Below are 20816 nucleotides of genomic sequence, written 5' to 3'. Positions count from 1 at the left end.
CGTGCGAGCGAGCGGGTGCCCGGCGTGTGGGTTGCACGGACGCCGCGGTGAGTGAGTTCATCGCACAAGTGCATCGTCCCCGGAAATGCACTTGAGTTTGGGCTGTGAAGACACTCACTCCTTTTTAATTACTTGTTTTGGGGTTTGTTTTTTCTTAGAAAAACTGTTTCTTGGGGGTGGGGGAAGTACATCCCTTCTGAACGGCACAATGTTTTTCTGTGCCTCTGAAACGTGTGATGGTTGTGTATGTTAGCATTTTTTCTATGCCGGAGTTCTTTGTTTTAAAAGAAATATTTAAACCATTCACCAGGGTCGTGCTGCTGTAGGGTGCCTCTCTTTTTTTCCTTTTTCGAAAAATGAATCCAGTAAACGAATTTTACTCTTTGTGGGCCTTTTGAAAAATATTTTGTCAGTGGGTCTTGACATCTTTTTTATTTTTTCTGAGTGAGACTAAATTTCTAATAGTTGAGAACTATTTGGGCCCATTTTTAAGAGAATCTTGGAGAGAGTCAGTTAGGCATGGGCTTAGAAAATAAACTTGCTGCTGACCGCAATCCGGCGCCTGCGGAGTGGATGGGAAGGTGGCTTAGGTCCTATCACCAGCCGAGAGGGACCTTGGAGGGTTTTTTTTTAGCCCAACCCCCACGTTAGAGAAGGGAAAAAAAGAGATCTGGAGAGGTTGTGATTTTCTTTGTGTACTAGTAAAATTACATACTCCACGGAGCCAGGAAAAGAACCCAGTTCTCCTCTGATCCCAGTCCAGCGGTTGTATTATTTTACAGATGCCTTGCCTAACTGCATGGTAATCGCTCACAATTTTTATTTAAATGGCTGTCTTTTGGGAACCCAGTAGTGTTTTGAGGAAATATATCTTGCATCTAGATGTTCAATGGGGGTGGGGAAGTGAACAATTACTGTTTCTAGAGTCTAGTAACTTTTGCTGAAGGAATTTTTGAGAGGGATTCGTTTTTGTAGATGAACTTCCTCCTTTCCTCATCGCCTTCCCATTTCCAGTGATAAGGATCTTCACTTTGTATTAGCATGACTTTTCTCCTTATATCTAACCTTTGTATTATATGATACTGGGTAGAGAGTTATTTGTATGTGCACTTAAATAGATAACATGAACAAATTATCAAAAGATAGGGCATTCTGTAAGAGCAGTGGTAGGGCCGTACAAGTCTAGTTGGGATTAGTTTTAGCAGGATGAGGGCATGACCTTTTTTCAGAATTGAAACTAAAGTGTTATGTTGGTCAACAAACAGCAAATTTCTGTTGATTGTAGTAATAGTATGCCAGTGCAGAATGGCATAAATAGATGAAAATTATCCATATTACCAGTTATCTCAATCTAAGGGCTCCCTCCAAGGGGAGTGGTGTGTGGAGGCTGAAGTCTACACTCAGCTCCCCAGGCTGTGTACCCTGGAGCATGGGGTCGGCCTGGAGAAAGGAGGTATGTTGTTCTAATTTCCAGAGAGGCATTGTGTGAGCTAGCTGATCTCATCACCCCAGAGATGCCCATTATTAGTATTTAGGTGTGTAACTGGGCAGAGTTGAGAAATGCTTGTAACTTTTTTTTAATGAAAAAACACCGTACAGTGTTTTATAATCTTTTGAGTATATTGTGGTCATCTTCCCATGTTAATAAAGGTCTTTATCACCATTTTTAATAGCCAGCTAGTGTTCTATTGTATAGTTCAGGAGTGGGGAACCTTTTTTCTGCCAAGGGCCATCTGGGTATTTATAACAGCATTTGAGGGCCATACAAAGTTATCAACTTAAAAACTAGCCTTCTGTATTTGGTCAAACATTTAATTAACTCACCCCTAATGCCTTGGCAGGGCTAGACCAAATGATTTCATGGGCCTTACAACGGCTCTTGGGGCAGGCATTCCCCACCCCTGGTATAGTTAGATGTATTGTGATTTTTTAATAGGTTTATTAATATGTATACATCATGTATGCATAGGAGATACCCAGGGGAAAATAAGTGACTCCTGATTTTCTAAAAATTTAAACTAGTGCATTAGTGTATGTACTGGTCCTTCCTCCTATTCCCTTTATCTTTGTGTGTACATGTGAACAAACTTATTTCCTTGAGATATTTCTATTGGTAGAATTTCTAGGCCAAGTATAATATATGTAACTTTTGCATTTTGAAAACGTGTTAAACTATTTAAGGAAAAAACTCATTTGTGCAAAATTTTTTCTAGTTGCTCTTGAATTTAATGTAACTGGTGATGGGGTGGTAATATCTTTTTTTGATATTGGTAAAGTTGTTGGGTCTACTGCTGTGTAAAGAAAGGCCTCTTTTCTACCCCCAGGGATTTTATAAAGACATTCATTTAAGATGCCCCCTGATTTTACTTTTTATATTGCAGTCTTCAGTGCATTTGTCTTGTAATCTGAGGTTCCTCTCTTAAGTTCATTAGATATATTAAAAGCACGCATGCTTGCCATTGACAGTTGAGATACAGTGAAAATACTGCATGTTGTTACATCACATAGCTTTATTTAAGTGTTTGATGTGAGGATTTTGAATAACCACTTGAATACCTGACTTATACCTTATACTTGGTTACAGCAATTTATTTATTTTTAAAATATATTTTTATTGATTTCAGAGAGTAAGGGAGAGATCAAAAACATCAATAATGAGAGAGACTCATTGATTGGCTGCCTCCTGCACGCCCCCTACTGGGGTTTGAGCCCACAGCCCAGGCATGTGCCATTGACTGGAATCGAACCTGGGACTTTTCTGTCTGCAGGCCAACGATATCTCCACTGAGCCAAACTGGCTAGGTCCGTTACAGCAATTTAAAATGCTTAAATACTTATAATCACTTTATTTGATACAACAGCCTCCTAAAGCACACTTTGTGGGTGATCAAAGTATGCTTAGAGCTGGGTTTTTTGTTGTTTTTTAACAATCGATGCATCTTTTATTCACAAGCTGAAGCCGTGGAAAGTGTAATCTACACATTTGTACAAAGGTATGGGCGCCCCCCCATGAAAAACACACAATGGTCAGAAAACAGCCCTTCGTGGTGGGAACGCCGTAGTGCTGGTTTCTTAGGCAGAAGAGTAAGGGCACGTCAGAAATAAATAGATGCCACTTTTATTTTCCCTTTTTTGTTTGTTTAGGTGCTACTTTTTATTTTATGAAAACAGGACAAAGAAAATTTAACCCTTTGTGGCTGATGTTGCTAATATTAAGCCTAAGTGCATTAAATACAATTAGAATGAAAATAGTGAAAGAGAGCCTAGAACAGGGGTGGGCAAACTTTTTGACTCGAGGGCCACAATGGGTTCTTAAACTGGACCGGAGGGCCGGAACAAAAGCATGGATGGAGTGTTTGTGAACTAATATAAATTCAAAGTAAACATCGTTACATAAAAGGGTACGGTCTCTTTTTTTTTTTAGTTTTATTCATTTCAAACGGGCAGGATCCGGCCCGCGGGCCGTAGTTTGCCCACAGCTGGCCTAGAACTTACTCGGTGTTATTTAAACTGTAGGTAATGGACCATGTGTTGCAATTAGCATTTTTAAAAAATAGAATGGTAAAAATACCAAAGTTTATTCTACCTAAGTTGAGTCTATGGAAAGATGCTGCTTAATGAAACTTTTCTGTATTTTGTATATATAGATACCCCAATGTAAAATGTATTTCTTATTGTGGCTCAGTCAGAAAAGCTTGAAAACTACTAACCTAGCCCTGTACCATCATTTCGTAAGTGAGAAAATTGAACCCACAGATCTGACTTGTCAAAATTCACTGAGTTAGTGACAGAATCCTTGGGCCTTCAGAGGCTCTCCAAGGCTAGAAAAACTATGACATTACATGACCTCATCTAATGACATCTGCTTGTGGGCTTATTTGGAATTCATTAGCTTTAGATCATCTGTTAATAGATGCTTTATATTACTACTAGAGGCACAATGTGTAAAATTTGTGCAAGGGGCTCAGCCATCGAAGCCCTGGTTGCCTTGGCCCTCCCAGCCCGGCTTCATCAGGAATGTCGCTCAGAAGATGGTCGTTCTGCTGTTTGGTCTAATTAGCATATTAGCTCTTTATTATATGGGATTAAGTTAAAACTTGAGTTACTGATGTACAAGCAGAATCAGGATTCTGGACCCAAACTATTTAACACCTATAGTTTGCTCATGTGCCTTCTCTTTCATGATTTTAGAGCAATGAAGTAGCATTTTCTCAGCCAACTGCTCCCATTATGGGTCATGCCTCAGTAAATGCTCTGCTTTGGGTATCAGGCACCTTCTCACCTTGGGTGTCTGACTATAGAGGTCCCCAGAGGCGAGTGTGTTTATTTTCCCGGATCACATAGATTTGTATGGTATTGTTCTTTGTCCGGTGGAGTGTGACATATTAAACTTTACAGTACTGTGCACCATTAGGAAAGTAATAGAACTTGCCTTACCCTGTGTGCAGCCTATAAATGAAGGTCATTGGTGGGTGTGGCAGAGGTAGCAGCAGAGGCATGCTAAGCCATCACCCAGCAGGAAACAGTACTTTCTGGACCGGTAGTGGCTAGGGGGGGAAGGGATAAGTTTATGTGTTGCGTTCCAGACACCATTGCAATTACTATTATATGTGCTTTACTGTTATTAAAGAGCAATTTCCCAACCCCTGAAATAATTTGATTTTCTTTGCAGTTGAAATTTGAATTTATATCTCTAGAATTAAGTTAGCTATAATAAAAGAACTTTAAAAACCCTCCTATCTTGTCCTTGCTTGATCATTATAAATGACTAGGAACGAGTCATTTATTACTTGATTGTGTAATAGGAGGAAGGCAAATCCATTTAACTTTGAAAGATATATTTATATTATATTCGAATTATGCATTTATTGTGTTGAAATAAAATCACCTGTAGTCTTTAACCACTTAGAATAGTCACTGTTAACATTTTAATAGTTTTTTTCCTACATGCAAATTAAAATTTTTAAACATATAATACATAAACATTTTAAATAAACAATTAGATGCCTAGTTCCATCACTTAATGTTTAAGGGTAATGTTTTTATTCCTCTGTCCCCTTTTTAGAGGTTGATGTGGTGGGGGTATCCTTGGCCCTCTTTATCACCTCTGTGGACAATGTCCACATTTCTGCTGGAATTTATGTATTATCTCTGTGTTAGGACTCCCAAATTTGCATCTCTAGTCCATATGCTTTTTTATATTATTATAACCAATATTAAGATTCCCAACTGTTAGAAATCTTTAGTTGGATGTTTCATTTCATAGCACCTCTTCATGTAAATCTCCCTTGTCTTCAGAGGCTCTCTTTATAATCTCTCTGGCTTATTCCTCTCCTGTCATCTTTACCATTCCACATAATTCTCTTCTAGGAAACTATGGGTTCCTAGCTCCTGAGCCTCTTTCCTTCACCTCGGTATGGCTACTCAGGCATCAGCTTAGATAGCCTGATCTCTGGAAAACATTTTGAAACCCTCTTTGCCTTAAGACTGGATCAAGTGCTCCCATACCACCACTTTCTATTATAGCATTTATGACTTGTTTCCCATTTACTAGACTATATATAAACTGCTATTCATGTCTTACTCATCTTGATTCCCTAATACCTAGCCTGTTGCCTGGCATTTAGGAATGTAATAAAAACCTATTGAATGAATGAACACTATTGTGAAATGTTCCCATGTTAATTAGTCTTCTGCAACATGTTTTTAATGTCCTGGGTGGTGTTGGTGTATCATAGTATAACACTTCCCCCAAGGTTTGCACATCCCCCCTCCTTTTTTTTTTTTTTTGCTATAGCACTGATGGTTTTCATAGAAGCTCAGTGTTCTGAAGAAGCTTCCACTTAACTTTCTTGTTGGAGACTTAGCTGAGCTTGTGACCTGGGTCCTGCATCTGATTAGGGTAACAGAACCAGGGTTATTATTTGGGTCTCCCAGCTCCTGCTTTATTGCTTTTTTTTTTTCAAGCTTACTCGCTCTCAAACTTAATGAGGGCGTAATTAATAGAATCATTTTCTCTCTTTTGTTCTGAAGAAGCTTCCACTTAACTTTCTTGTTGGAGACTTAGCTGAGCTTGTGACCTGGGTCCTGCATCTGATTAGGGTAACAGAACCAGGGTTATTATTTGGGTCTCCCAGCTCCTGCTTTATTGCCTTTTTTTTTTCAAGCTTACTCGCTGTCAAACTTAATGAGGGCGTAATTAATAGAATCGTTTTCTCTCTTGCAGGAGAGACTCAGCTATTACTAATATTTCTGAAAAGAATTCTCTAACTTAGCCTCCCACATATCTCTCACCTTGTTATTGAGTCATTTGTGGAGTTGGCGCTTATCTATGACCCTTACTAAATTGTAGTATTTTGCTGGTGCCATGGTAAGGTATGACTTTGTAACTGACCCTTGTCCAAAGCATAAGGTACTTTTCTTTGGCCAGCAACTGGCACATAAAATGTGGCCCTTTGTATATATACCCTTAACCAACTCCATACTTTTCTACACATTTCTTTCCTGATTCCTTCCTGTTTGCTCTTCTTCTGTTTCCTAAATATATATTTCCCAAGTGTTGTCTTTGGCCTTGTTTTCTCTTCTTGGTCTTTCCTTGCAATCCCATAAAACAACTCCAAAGATCACTCACAGATTTTACTTCTTGGTTTAACATCTCTCAGATTCCAGTCGCTTTGTGCATATCCCATAAACCTGAGTGATCATTTTCTAGCTTCATATTAGTAACCACCTGTTAGAAATTTCTTAGCTTTTAAGACTCCCACCAAACTCTGCCCCTTTATCAAGATCTGGTCGTGCCTTTTCTTATAAATTCTCTGATTAAAAATCTTAAAGCACCAGATAAAGAGCTTTTGTAACTTTTTAAAAGTTCCAAGTTAACATAGACAAATGCCTTTCCAGCTTTTTAAAAAGTAATAATGTTGTTGACTCTAGGAAGGTTGGCTCTTAACCCATTTGCATCCCCAAAAGATCCAAGGAATCAGTTGTAGTCATTGTGACCTAAACCAGTGCTATCAGATTATTTCTAAGGCTGCAGCTTTGATTATGCTATTTCCTGTATCCCAAAACTATGGATCCCTTCTGCTTTCAGAAGGTTTAAATAAGTTCCAGACAGCCTGGCATTCCAGGCTGTCTTAAAACTCAATTTCCAGCCTTATAACCTGTCATTTCCCACCTTATTTCCCATTCACCACATGTTCTACTCAAATGGGTGTAGATGAAGACCCTTGGTCTGGAATACCCTACTCATTCCCTCTCCCAGGCCATTCTCTGCATCACAGATTTTTCCCTACTCAGACCTAGCTTGAGTGGTAGCCATGCCCTAAGCTGTCTCTGATGATCCCCAGATGAAAATAATGTCATATTTATCTCACATGGAACCTAAAAGTTTGTATCCTGGGTTAAAGTTGCTTATATCTATATTTATTTATTTACTTATACTAGAGGCCCGGTGCATGAAAATTCATGAATTGAAGGGAGTGGGGGACCTCAGCCCAGTCTGCCCCCTCTAAAGTCCAGGAGCTCTCAGGCAGGAGGTGACCCAGCGATCAGGGGAAGGCGACGCCCCATCACACCTTGGCAGCTGCCATCGAGGCTTGCCTGCACCTCAGGCCTGCCCTGGGGGGCTGAGGGGACTGGGCGCTGCCATTTTGTGGCTGTGGGCATCGCCATCTTTGAGGGTGTGGCAGTTAATTAGCATATTCCTTCCTTATTGGCTGTGGGTGCCGCCATCTTTGCGATGGCATGGGGGTTAATTAGCATATTTATTAGATAGGATTGCTCCTACTAACTGGTTGTTCTCACAGTATGATATACATCTGCATTTTATATCCCTACAATAATTAGCACATAGTACACCCTTATTTTTATTTTTTAAGAGAATTTTTATGCATTTATTTGGGCCAAACTGATGATATATGCTGAGGAGCACAATTTCAAATGCTCCCCTTTACTATTTTTTTAATGAGCAAATTGTCATTTAATTAGTTTCAGCTTGTGATTCACCTATTGCTTGGGCTAAAGTTGGGAGTATTGCGGGTCAATTGGTATAGCTGCACACTGAAAGTCTTATTTGTATACATACATGTACATGAAGGCATAATTCCCCTTAGCTCACAATGAGTCTGTCCTACTAAACTTCTAATTCATTTAGAAATTTCCAGATAGAGCTTCATAGTAAAAGTGAGCCTATTGGTATAAATACATTTTTTACTTATGAATCTTAGAGAAGTACACAAAATACTAAGAAGATGATCTGATTAGGACTCAGAAGATAGACCTAAATGTTAGTTCCACATCTCCATCTTAGCTTAGATAACTCATTTAAAATCTTTGGGTCTTAGCTTCCTCTATAAGAGAAAAGTTGCATGAGACAGTTTCAAATGTCACTTTGAAATGAAAAACAAAACTTATGTAAATGCTTTAGAACAAGAGATGACAAACTTTTTCTTTTAAGGACATAATATTTTAGGCTTTGCCAGCCACATGGTGTCTGTGGCAGCTGCTCAGCTCTGCTATTGTAGCTGTAATGTAGCCACAGGCAATATATAAACGAATAGCCTAGCTGTTTCTCAATATTTTATTTACAAAAACAAGCAGCAGTCATGGTTTCCTGACCTCTGCTTTAGAACTTAAGAGTGGTCTGGACTGACCTCAGAAGCCTGAACTGGTCTTATGTGGAATGTGGACTCTTGGCTTTGTTCTTTTCATATAACAAAAGTAATACCGTTGTTTGGATTTTTACAATACAGGTGTGGATAATCAGTAAGTCTGTTGTCATCCTCAGCTTCTACCCTTGGTAACCACTGTTAATTAACTGTAATACTTTCTAAAATATAATACTTGCTATATCCACTTTGGATAGAGGTCTGGCAGTTTCATACAAAAGTAAATATGCCTCTATTCCATGACCCAGCAACTCTACTACGTGTGTCTACTCAAGAGAAATGAAAACATACATCCACTAAAATATTTGTATAGGATTATTCATAGTAGCTCCAAACTGGAAACAGCCCAAGTGTCCTGAATCAGCAGAAGAATGGACAAACTGGTATGTCCACACAATAGAATAGTACTCAACAGTAAAAAGGAACTAACTACAGATAACACAAAACCTGGACGACTTAGTTTAAAAAAGCTTTACCAAAGAGAATACATACTATATGATTTCACTTGTGAAATTCTAAAACAAGTAACACCTATGATGGAAAAAAAACCCAAATTGGTGTTTGCATTTAAGGCACGGGGATTGACTGGGAGGGGGTTGAACCATAAGTGAATGCATTTGTCAGAAGCCGCCTATTGGTACATTAGAGAATTGTATGTTTCACTAATGTAATTTTTCTCTCTCAATTTTAGTTAATATGCGTGCTAAAGTGTTTAGGGGTGAAGTCTACTGACATCTGCAACTTAAAATGCATAAAAAAATTAGATAAATGGTGAATATGTATAATAAGAGTGTTAAACTGGAGAAGCTAGGTGGGTTATGGGTCTTTACATTTTGTTCAACTCTTATGAATATTTGTAAATATTCCTAACTGAATCTTGGAGAAAAAGGAAAACATGAATACATTTGTGTTTCTCTTGATTTCCTTCCCCCAATCGTGGACTCTTCTGAAGATGATTGTTTATCAATTTTCCTACCAGTCCTTTTTCAATGTATTTATATATGTATATCTGTGTGTGTAGAATATGTAAGAATAGTTTTCTTTTCCATGTTTACATGAGTAATAGGAAAAATGTATCTTCTAGAATTTGCTCTTTGTTTTTTTCCACTTACTATGTGTTGGCCATATTTCCATGTCAATAAACATAGATTTATCTTATTCCTTTGAATCATTGCATAATATTCCACATTGTAGATATCTGTGTGTGTGTGTGTATACACACATATATATATGTACATACATAATATATATCCAAAATACATGTATGTTTCTTTGTGATGAACATTTAGATTTTTTAGACTATCTCTAAAAAAGTGTACTAGTTTATACTCCCACAAGCAGCAGATAAAAAACCTGTTTCCCTTCAACTTTCTGAGCTTTGGACATCATCACTCTTTAAAAATTTTGCCAGTTTTATGGGATGCTGGTATGTATCTGGTTCATTTAATTTCCAATTTCTCTAAAAATTCAACTTAGCATATTTTTATGTTTACTCAGTTTCCTTTTTTTTTTCAGTCACTCATCTTTTTGCTCTATTTGTCTCTTAATTTGTTTATTTTTAAAATTCTTGTTTTAAATAAACATCACAAATTTTAACAATTTTTTATAGGCTTTTCCTAATCACTTACTCCAAAATATTTCCTTACTGATAATGATATGCCAGCTTTGTTACATGCAAATATTCATTTTACATGGATTCCTTCCTGGATATTATATTTTATTGATCTGTATCTCCAGCCCTGTGTCGTTAATTGCTCTATGTAAGTGTTTGGAATAAATGTGTGGTTTGTGTGAGTGCTGTCCACTTTTGGTGTTTGCATAATGCTAACTAGGTGCCCCACCGAAGTTGCTCAGTGGTTGAGCCTCAGTCTATGAACCAGGAGGCCATGCCCATGTTGCAGGTTTGTTGTCTAGTGAGGCGAATGCAGGAGGCACTCAATTAATGTTTCTTCCTCTCTCCCCCTCTTCTTCCTCTCTGAAATCAATAAAAATATACATATTTTAAAAACCACTTAAGTAACTTATGAAACATACAGGAAGGATGGTTTATGTGTAGAAAAGAGTCTATTTTTTTGAAAATTGATTTTTTTTGCATTTGTTTGTATTAAATGGTGCTTTTATCTTAAATCGCTCACTTTCCTTGTATTTAGTCTTGAATTAAAATCCTGGCTTTTATATTAGTCTTACTTGTTTTTTGATGAGTGCCTGTAAGAGTATGGATTTTCCTTTTTGTTCTGCTCTGACTACATTATTGTTTTGAATTTTTAGTATTTCAGGTTTTGTTCTTTTTAATCCAAGGATTATTTAGAAGTTTATTTTTTAAAAAAATTTTTTTAAATTATATTTACTTTGGATTTAGTGAGTGTGTCTTTAGTTTTTAATTTTTGTTTTCATTTTTGTAGTTTATGATCAATTTGAAACAATGTTTCTGATAAATTTTCTGATCGATATCATGTTCTACATATATTAGAACACTGTTAGTTGTGTTTAAAAAATATTGGTCTTTTGGTATTGTTTGCTCCCTTGTGGATATCTTTAAGAGGTATGTTAAGCTCTAGGGCTGTTGTGGCCAGAGCATTGGCCCAGGACCTAGGTTGAAGGTTCAATCTCCAGAATCCCCAGCCCTGGTCTGTTGCAGTGTGTGTGTGTGGGGGGGGGAGGTGAAGGGTGGGGAAGGGGTTCACCAGTCAATGTGTCTCTTTCACACCCATTTTTCTCTTTCTTTCCCTCTCTCCTCACCCCGCCTCCCTAAAAATTAGTGGGAAAATACATCTTCTGGGGATGGAGATATATATATATATACACACACACACATTCATTCATTCTCAGGTGAGGATTTTTTTTTAAAGGTATGTTAAAATCTCTACTTATGATAGTGTTGAATTTTGTGATTCTTTTTTATATATTTTAAGCACTTAGCATCATGAAGGTTCATGGCTATTATGCTGTCTTGATTTTTATTTACATTTTATTGATACACAATATCTTTGCCTTACTAATGCTTTTTGACTTAAATTCTAGTTTGCTTACAGTAAAAATACCACATCTTCATTTATTTTTGAGCCATTTTATTTTCAACCATTATGTTTTAATTTTAGATTTTCTATAAATAGCATTTACTGGAATCTTTTAAATCCACTTTGAGAATGTTTTTATTATTTGACTACTAAATTATTGTTATACTATTTGGGGAATTTAGTTTGTTTTTAAATATAAACAAATTTAAATTTTTAACTTGATGTAAAATCCAAACTAATATAGTGACAAAGAAATCATTGACTGACTCGGAGGTATAGGGATTGCCAAGGAGAACACAGAATTTTTTGGAGGTGATGGAAGTGTTCTGCATTTTTAGTATAGTGGTGGTTTCACAGGTTATACAACAGTCAACATTCACTAGAGTTGTGCAGTTGAAATCAATGAAAGTTATTGTATGTAAATTATTCCTTAGACCTGGTTAGGAAAGAAATTCCAATCCCTCCCTTATTCAGAAGGTAATCACTATGAATTTACTTTGTACATTTATGATCCATTAAAAACCACTCTTTATACATACATTTATAGAATTCCATAACTCGGAGTGCTTTAAATTTAAGCAAGTGGTATGTATCATTTTGAGGTACTGTTTCCCACTTAGGGTTTTTTGTATTATATGGCCAACTTGAGGCCTGATATACAAAATTCGTCAAAGAGTAGGCCCTCGCAGCGCGCCTGCCTCACAGCCCCGCCCCCTGCCCACTGGTGGTGCCAGAAGGTTGTTCCACCTCCTGGTCTAATTAGCATATTAGTTCTTTATTATCTAGGATTCTTTCATGTAGGATTTGAGGGTAGTAATTCTGAGTTCTTGTATGTATAGAAATGTTCTTTTGTTTTCTTGGTAGATTGATATTTTAGTTCACAATCGTTTTTCCTCAGTTTGGAACATATTGTTTCATTTTTACTTTGTGAGATCTGATATCTATTCTCTTTCTCTGCCTTAGGTAACTTGTTTTATATCTTTTTAAAAAATATATGTTTCTTTATTGATTTCATAGAGGAAGGGAGAAGGAGAGAGAAAGAGAAACATCAATGATGAGAGAGAATCATCGACTGACTGCCTCCTGCACGCCCCCCACTGGAGATCAAGCCCGCAACCCAGGCATGTGCCCCTGGCCGGAATCGAACCTGGGACCCTTCAATCTGCAGGCCGATGCTCTATCGACTGAGCCAAGCTGGCCAGGGCTGTTTTATATCTTTTTAGAAGCTTTAAGAATTTTTGTCTTTATTTTTGGTGTCCTGAAATATCACCGGTTTGTGTCTAGATACAGAATGTTTTCCAGTATTTTTTAATCTTTGCCAATCTAGATACAAAATTTGTTATTTTTTTGAGCATTCTTCCCTTTCCTCTTTTCTGGTGGAATTCCTATTGATATTCTGGTTCTGGCTCCCACATCTCAACAATTTCCATACATACATTCCCTCTCTGCTGTTTTGTCCAGTGTTGTAGAATACCTTGGCTTGATCCTTCAGCTCACTGATTTTTTTCTTTGTCTGGTCAATTCTCTAGATCAGTGGTTCTCAACCTGTGGATCGAGACCCCTTTGGCGGTCAAATGACCCTTTCACAGGGGGTCGCCTAAGACCATCCTGCATATCAGATGTTTACGTTACGATTCATAACAGTAGCAACATTACAGTTATGAAGTAGCAACGAAAATAATTTTATGGTTGGGTCACAGCACGAGGAACTGTATTTAAAGGTCCAGGAGGTTGAGAACCACTGCTCTAGATTAACTCTTGCAAGTTTTTGTTTTTTCCCATAGCTAAAATAAATTTATTCCATGTAATTGATATATGGTCTTTAAAGTGTACAACTTGAATTTTGTCATATACTCACATATAAGCACATACATACACTGTGCTCATGAAACTCACTCTAATCAAGATAATTGACATATTCATATCCCCCAGATTTCCTCTAGCCCCTTTGTGTCTCCCCCAGTCTCCAGGCAAAAATAGATCTGCTTTTTAACACTTTGATTTGTGCTTTCTCCAGTTTTAAATGCATGGAATCATGTATTGTGTGTGTACTCGGGAGAGTGGACTGACATCTTTCATTCAGCATAATTTTGAGAAGTAGTTTATGAATAGTATTCCATTGTGGATAAGGCAGAATGTATTAATCTGTTGGTGTGTGCAGTTGCGTTGTTGGCAGGTTTTGGTGATTACAAATAAAGCATCTGTGAGTATATACTGAACATGTGCTTTCATTTTTCTTGGTCAAACATCTAGGAATATATTGGCTGAATTTTATCATAGGTATGGTTTGCCCACTTTCAGAAAAATTGTCAGAGTGTTTTATAAAATAGCTTTGTGTGTGTTTTGTTTTGGTACATCCCCACCAGGAGTGTATGAGAATTTCTGTTGTCCCAGCCTGGGCCATCACTTGGTACGAACAGTCTTTAAAATTCCTAGCATCTGGTGAACATGCAGGGTAGTTTTCACTTGCTCCTCAGCTTATCTACTAAGTTTTTTATTTTAATCAAAATATGAAAACTAATTTTTAAAATACCATTCTTTCACCATCTAGTTTATATTTTCATTATATTTACACTTCTCCTCTCCCTGCTGTATTTGCTGTTATGACCCAGTTTTTTCAGGTGTTAGTTACTTTCCTTGTTGAATTTGATACTTCACTGGGTTAGTTTTTTTCCTCACATATTTTGTAATTATTGGTTCTGTGGTCCTCCTAGGTGTTTTACCAATCCATCTAGGACAAGCATGTCAAACTCAAAGACTAACACGGGCCAAATAAACAAGGTTTAAGTTAATGTGGGCTGCAAAAAAACCCAAAAGCTTCACTTTTTATAGAAACGTAGGTTTATTTCGATAGAGACATGCTGGATACAAAGGGCTGAAATAAATGAATAATTGTTAACATAATAGAACATTTTAATAAAAATTAATATTTTTTTCTTGTCCTAGCCTGTTTGGTTCAGTGGATACAGAGTCTCAGCCTACGGACTAAGGGTCTCAGGTTCAATTCCAGCCAAGGGCACATACCTTGGTTGCAGGCTCAGTCCCCTGTGTGGGACATTTTCGCTGCTAGTATTAGTGGAGAGAAATGGTGCACCTGTGCGTAAGGCATGTAAGGGAAATGAATGCAGCACGATTATAGTAATCAGTCATTAGCGAATGTTTTAGCTGGTTATTAATAATTATGTATAACAGGATATTGTAAAAATGAAGTTACGAAATTTTTATTAAAACGTTTATTACATGCCATTATATTGGCTGGGCTGCAAAAATATTCATTGTGGGCTGCGAGTTTGACATACTTGATCTAGGACATTGCTCACTTTTTAAGCCCAAGACCTTTGTTCCCTGCTCCCACTTCAGAGTAGATGTTGCTGCTACTATTCCTAGTTGCTTGGCACCAGAGAGCATGTGTGTTTGGAGGAAGGAGCACAGTTTACGCACCTGGCTGCTCCTGCTGTGGAGTCATCTGGTCATGTAGCTTTTGATACAGAGCTTCCTCTGTTCTTCTTTCTTTATTTTTTAATCATATAATTGCTTTCCATTTATTTTTTATTGAATTCAATTAAAATTTTAAAATTACAGTTTACATTCAATATTATTTTGTATTAGGTGTACAGCTCCTGTTCTCCATCTTTGGTGAGCCAGCGCGCTTATTCCTGGGAGGCCTTCCCTGATGAACTCCCTTTCCTTACTATGAACAGTTAATTCTTTCTGAGGTTTTTTACCTCCTAACACTTGTTATCTGTTATTCTTGGTTTACATGTCTATCACAATATGATAGCTGAACTCTTGAAGGGAAGGAACAATTTTATTCTATGCAAATCTCTATCACCTTGAGTAACACGGATTGCTTGAATGATACATTTTTCAGAGAATAGATACATTTTTCAGAGAATAGGAGTTTTTATTACAAAAATGTAACAACCTGAGGATTCCAGGGAGAGCAGGCCAAGTAAGATACCACATAGAGAGCCAGTGGTCTGGGTGTTTCTCTTACTGGTAGGTTACTCTTGGACAGGTTATTTAATCTTGTTTAATCTTTTTATGCCGCCATCATTTTATTTTAGTAAATATATAAAATTTGAGCGCATGTGTGTGTATATATTATTAAAATAATACATGCTCATTAGTTTTTCTGGGGTGTGTGTGTGTGTGTTTATATTTTTATTGACTTCAGAGAGGAAGGGAAGGGAGATAGAAACATCAATGATGAGAGAGAATCATTGATGGGCTGCCTTCTGCACGCCCCTACTGGGGATAGGGCCACAACCCAAGCATGTGCTGTTGACTGGAATTGAACCAGGGACCCTTTAGTCCACAGGCCGACGCTCTCTATCCACTAAGCCAAAACGGCTAGGGCCATGCTCATTAGTTTTAAGAAAACATAGGTGCAAGTCTTCGTGACTTTGAATTAGGCAATGGTGTCTTTGATGTGACACCAAAAGCACAAGCAACCAAGGAATAAGTGGATAAATTGGACTTTAAAGGACATTGTCATGAAAGTGGAAACACAACCCACAGAAAGGGAGAAAATAATTGTACATCCTATATCTGACAAGAGGCTTGTATCTATAATATGTAAAGAAATCTTAGAACTCAAGTAAGCAAACAACCCAAATTAAAAATGGGCCAAAGATCTGAATAGACAATTATTCAGAAAAGATAGAAATAGCCAATAAGATCATGAAAAGATACTCAATATCATCTGCTATTGGAGAAATGCAGATCACACCCATTAGGATGGCTGTATAAACAGACAGTATGAAGTGTTGGTGAGGTTATGGAGAAATTGGAACCCTGCTGGTGGGAATGTAAAATGGTTCAGCTGCTCTGAAAAACAGTCTGGCACTCAAAAGGCTACACATAATTACCTAGCAATTCCACTCATAGGTGAATAGAATGTTCTCAAAATCATGTTTATAAATTTTATTTACAGTATTTTTCCTGGAAGTTTAAAATCAAGTTTTGAAAATGGTACGATAAAAAAATATTTGAGATGACTTAAAAATGGTGCTAAATAATTATACTCATCACTTTTGTTTGGAACTTCTCCAGTTTAAATATCCACTGCATTAGTTGACAAACTACTATATTCTCAGTCTGTTTTTGTATGAGATTTTATTGAAGCACAGCCCACACTTGTTAAATTTCTATATTTGTCCACTCGGGACTGCAATGTGGAGGATTTTATCGGTGGCTCCAACAAACATCTAGATCTGAGAGACTCATTTCTCTCCTCTGTGTCTTAAACTAGCCTTTGGGCTTTGCATGTGTTTCTTTTCCTTCTATACTTCGCTGATCATTTCATTGATATTGGTCTTCCCTTTTTTTTTTCTACAACAGGATTGCTGCATGTGGTAGGGAGGTGATGCTGTCTGAAGGTGACATGTTCTTCTCCTTTCTTCCTTCTGTCCTCTCGCTCCCTATTTTGGCCTCCTGGTAATTGGGGCAGGGTGGGATGGGGGAATGCTAATCTAAATTAAAATGTAAGTATGTTAACTATTTCACCATTACTTGAAAAGGGAGGGAAAGGGAGACAGTTTCCTGGCCTGCAGAAATAAAAGTTACCTAGCTTTTGCCACAATCTGCTTTGAGGTCATGGAGTCTTTTGAGAATCAGAAGAATGTTTAGAACTGCTGGGTGTGGGGCGGGGGGGTATTTAGAAATATGTTATTACAGAAGACTTCAGAAGCACTGAAGTTAATCCTTGCTGGAGAGAGGGGGTGAGGAAGTCCATAGATTCCAGGTTAGGAACCCCTGCTCTAGCACCTCTGCTAGAATAGAGTGAGAAAAAAAGTAGGTTATTAAGAGTGGGAAATAAAGCTGATGTTAATCAACTGTGTGGAATTAAGTGTTCTTCACTATTGCTATACCTGAGGCTTTGTTCAATATTCTTTGATCAATTTTTAAATGTTTATAAATGTGACTTTAATATTATAATATGTAATTCTGATGGTGACCACATCTGATGTTAGAACTTCAAATATAGACATTTGAGAGAAATAATTATTTTTAGATGTTCTCAAAACAAATCACTGGTTTAGGATAGATCTATCATAGTGTTTTCAGATTGTGAAGGGAAAAAGATTAAGCCCTTGATGTGGAGCCTTGCATCTGCCTTCTCTTGCTTGTGCTCAGCAGTAGAGTAGTGACGTCTCATTGGTTGGGGTGCTTGTTTCTGGCCTTGTCCTCTTCAGTTTTGCATGAGCCTTCCATTCAACCAGTGTTTCCTAAACTTCATTCATTGAGATACCGTCTTCATGATTTGCCTTCCTACACATTTCCTGGCTATTCTTTTAAATCACTTTTCAACACTTAAATTTATGCAAATAATTATTGTGTGAAATATGGGTTGATGTACTAATTCTTTTCTGTTTGCCACTTACTGGAACATGTACTGATTGGGTTTGTCCCACCTAAAATCATCTTTTATTGTTCTGGAGGGCATCAAGTTCCAATTTGGGAAACATTCCCCTTTGTGCTGGAATTTAAAGCTCTGACCTTGAACTAGAGAATGCTCTGTAGAAGCTACTTGTACTTGGATGTATTAGCGGAGAGGAGGGGGTCACAGAATGGGTGGGTGCTACCTGCTGAAATACTCCTTGCTTGGGCAAATTCATATTCTGAATATGGAGACGTTTTGGCTGAGTGCATGGCAAGCCTGGAATCCTGACTTTGCTGTGTTTGCCTTGGTTTTTTAGCCTGGACACGTGCGCACACAATTATGTGTGTATCTCCAAAATTTCATAAGTTTTATTTTCTTTTACAGGTTTGATCTTGCTCTTCTACCTAGTCTTTTATGGGTTCCTGGCTGCACTCTTCACATTCACAATGTGGGTTATGCTTCAGACTCTGAATGATGAAGTTCCAAAATATCGAGACCAGATTTCTAGTCCAGGTAATGAACTTGCACTTGTTGTGGCTTTTATCTCTATCAAATGTTTTACATAGCAGATAAGATAGTTTAACCTTGGCCTTAGGTAATGAGAACGTTTGATTTTTGTTTGTTGTATAATATTTACATACGGATACAAAGACCTTTAATATTTACATACTGATACAAAGACCTGGGCTGATAAATTTTGCATCCTTTGCCAGAGTAAGGAGAAATAAATATTGAGAATTAGAGTGAAGCCAAACTTGACTGATGTAATTATAGGTATGAATGGCCTTTATGAATATGTGTGGCAGTTGCACTTCGTCCTGAGTTAATTTACTTATAAAGTATATATTTTGGCTCTAACTCAGGTCAGAGCCTTGGTCTTATACATGCTTCATGGTTTTAATTGCTTAGTGTGGAAGTGGTAAATATTAAATAATGATACATCAATGGAGAACAAAATGATTCTACTTTATTAATAATCTTAAGAGGGGGGAAAACTCCAGGATACTTCAGTACAGAAAAAATCTTAACTGAAACATTGTTTAAATCATGTTGTCTTCCTGTTTTTTTTTGGTTATTTTTAAACCCTCTTTTTCTTCCTTTTATTTTTTTGATTGATTTTAAAGAGAAGCGAGGGAGAAAGAATGGTTTGTTGTTCCTCTTATTTATGCATTCATTGGTTGATCCTTTTTAAAAATATAAATTTTATTGATTTCAGAGAGGAGGGAAGAGGGAGAAAGAGAGATAGAAGCATTAATAATGAGAGAATAATTGATTGGCTGCCTCCTTCCTGCCCGACACTGGGAATCGGACCCAGTCCTGGTTCATGGGTCGATGCTCACACTGGCTGGGCATCATTTTTTTTGTTCGTTTGTTTTTTTAATTTTTAATTTGATTCTTGGAGAGAGAGGAAGGGAGAGGGAGAGGGAGAAACATTGATCTGCTGCCTCCTGCACACCCCCACCAGCAATCTAGTCTATAACCTAGGCATGTGCCCTGACCAGGATGTTGCAACCAGCAACCTTTTAGTGCAAGGGATGTTGCCCAGACAATTGAGCCACACTGGCCAGGGCAGGGCATTGGTTGATCCTTGTATGTGCTATGACCAGGGATCCAATCTGCAACCTTGGTGTGTCGGAACAACACTCTAACCAACTGAGCTACCTGGCAAGGGCTGAAACAGTCTTTGAATGCCGGCTCTGCCTTTCTTGGATATGGCGCTTGTCTTCAAGGTGCTGGCAATTTTTATAGAAAATATTAATGTGCCAGAATCCCAATGTATCTTCCCTAAAATGTGAACAACTTGTGGAGACAGTAGAGATGGAAGATTCTAATGGAGGAGTGGGATCTGGATGGCAGGCAGGCTGGGGAACGTGGGGATCTAGCTGGAGGTTTCTGTGTTGGAGCAGTGGTTCTCTTCCAGCAGGCATTTGCCCTCCAGGGGCCATTCGTCAATGTATGGAGACATTTTTGTTTGTCACATCAGAGTGGTCCCACTTTGAGTAGAGGTCAGGCATGTTGCTAAATAAACATCCTACAATGCACAGGACCACCCACCACAACAAAAAATTACCCAGTTAGCATGTTAGTAGTGCCAAGACAGGAGCCCAGATCTAGATCCTCTCTAACTGCATGGATTCTGAGCCATGTCAGCAGCCAAACTGAACCAATTTCCCCAACTATTTTTTCTTCAATTTATTCTAATGGCTTTTCCTTTGTTTGCAGCTGGTATTTGTTAAAACATCATAAATAACTCTTAACCCTTTCAGTTTACTTGACTGAGTATCAGATGAGCTCCATGCTAAAATTTTCCCTCATCTCTCATTGTAGCTGTTTTCTTTAAACCTAGACTAATTCTAAGATAATTATTATTTTTTGGCTAAAGTTAATTACCATTGAATACAATCTGATCTATTTCAGAAATATTAAACTCTGTTTATAATTGCATGAATAATATAAGCAGTAAAATATGTTTAACACTAGAAAGACTTAAATTTAGTATATACCTATATTGCCCAAAAGCAGTCAAAATGACTGCATTGTGAAAGAATAACTAATGTGTAAAGAAATTTGTTTAACATTAATTTTTAATATTTTTTATATTATTTACAGTTATATAACAAGTTATTCGACATTTCTTTCATGAATTTAGGGCACAAAAGAAATAAAATAAACAACTTATTAGAACAAGTATCACTGCATAAAGATTCGAATAACAAGTACTAGTTTAGCTTATTCAGCAACTGCAAC

The 20816-nt window shown here is 37.5% G+C and overlaps 1 protein-coding gene across 1 annotated transcript in view; it reads left to right on the top strand.

Annotated features, from left to right (window-relative positions):
* ATP1B3 (ATPase, Na+/K+ transporting, beta 3 polypeptide) overlaps positions 1–20816 on the top strand; it is a 57145-nt gene that overhangs the window by 17740 nt on the left and 18589 nt on the right. Inside the window, 1 exon segment of the mRNA XM_015560412.1 lies at positions 18453–18581. Within this exon segment, the coding sequence (XP_015415898.1) occupies positions 18453–18581 (129 nt within the window).

This window comes from Myotis davidii, unplaced genomic scaffold (genome assembly GCF_000327345.1).
Source record: "Myotis davidii unplaced genomic scaffold, ASM32734v1 scaffold73, whole genome shotgun sequence".
NCBI lineage: Eukaryota > Metazoa > Chordata > Mammalia > Chiroptera > Vespertilionidae > Myotis > Myotis davidii.
This window is presented reverse-complemented; position numbering and strand designations above follow the sequence as displayed.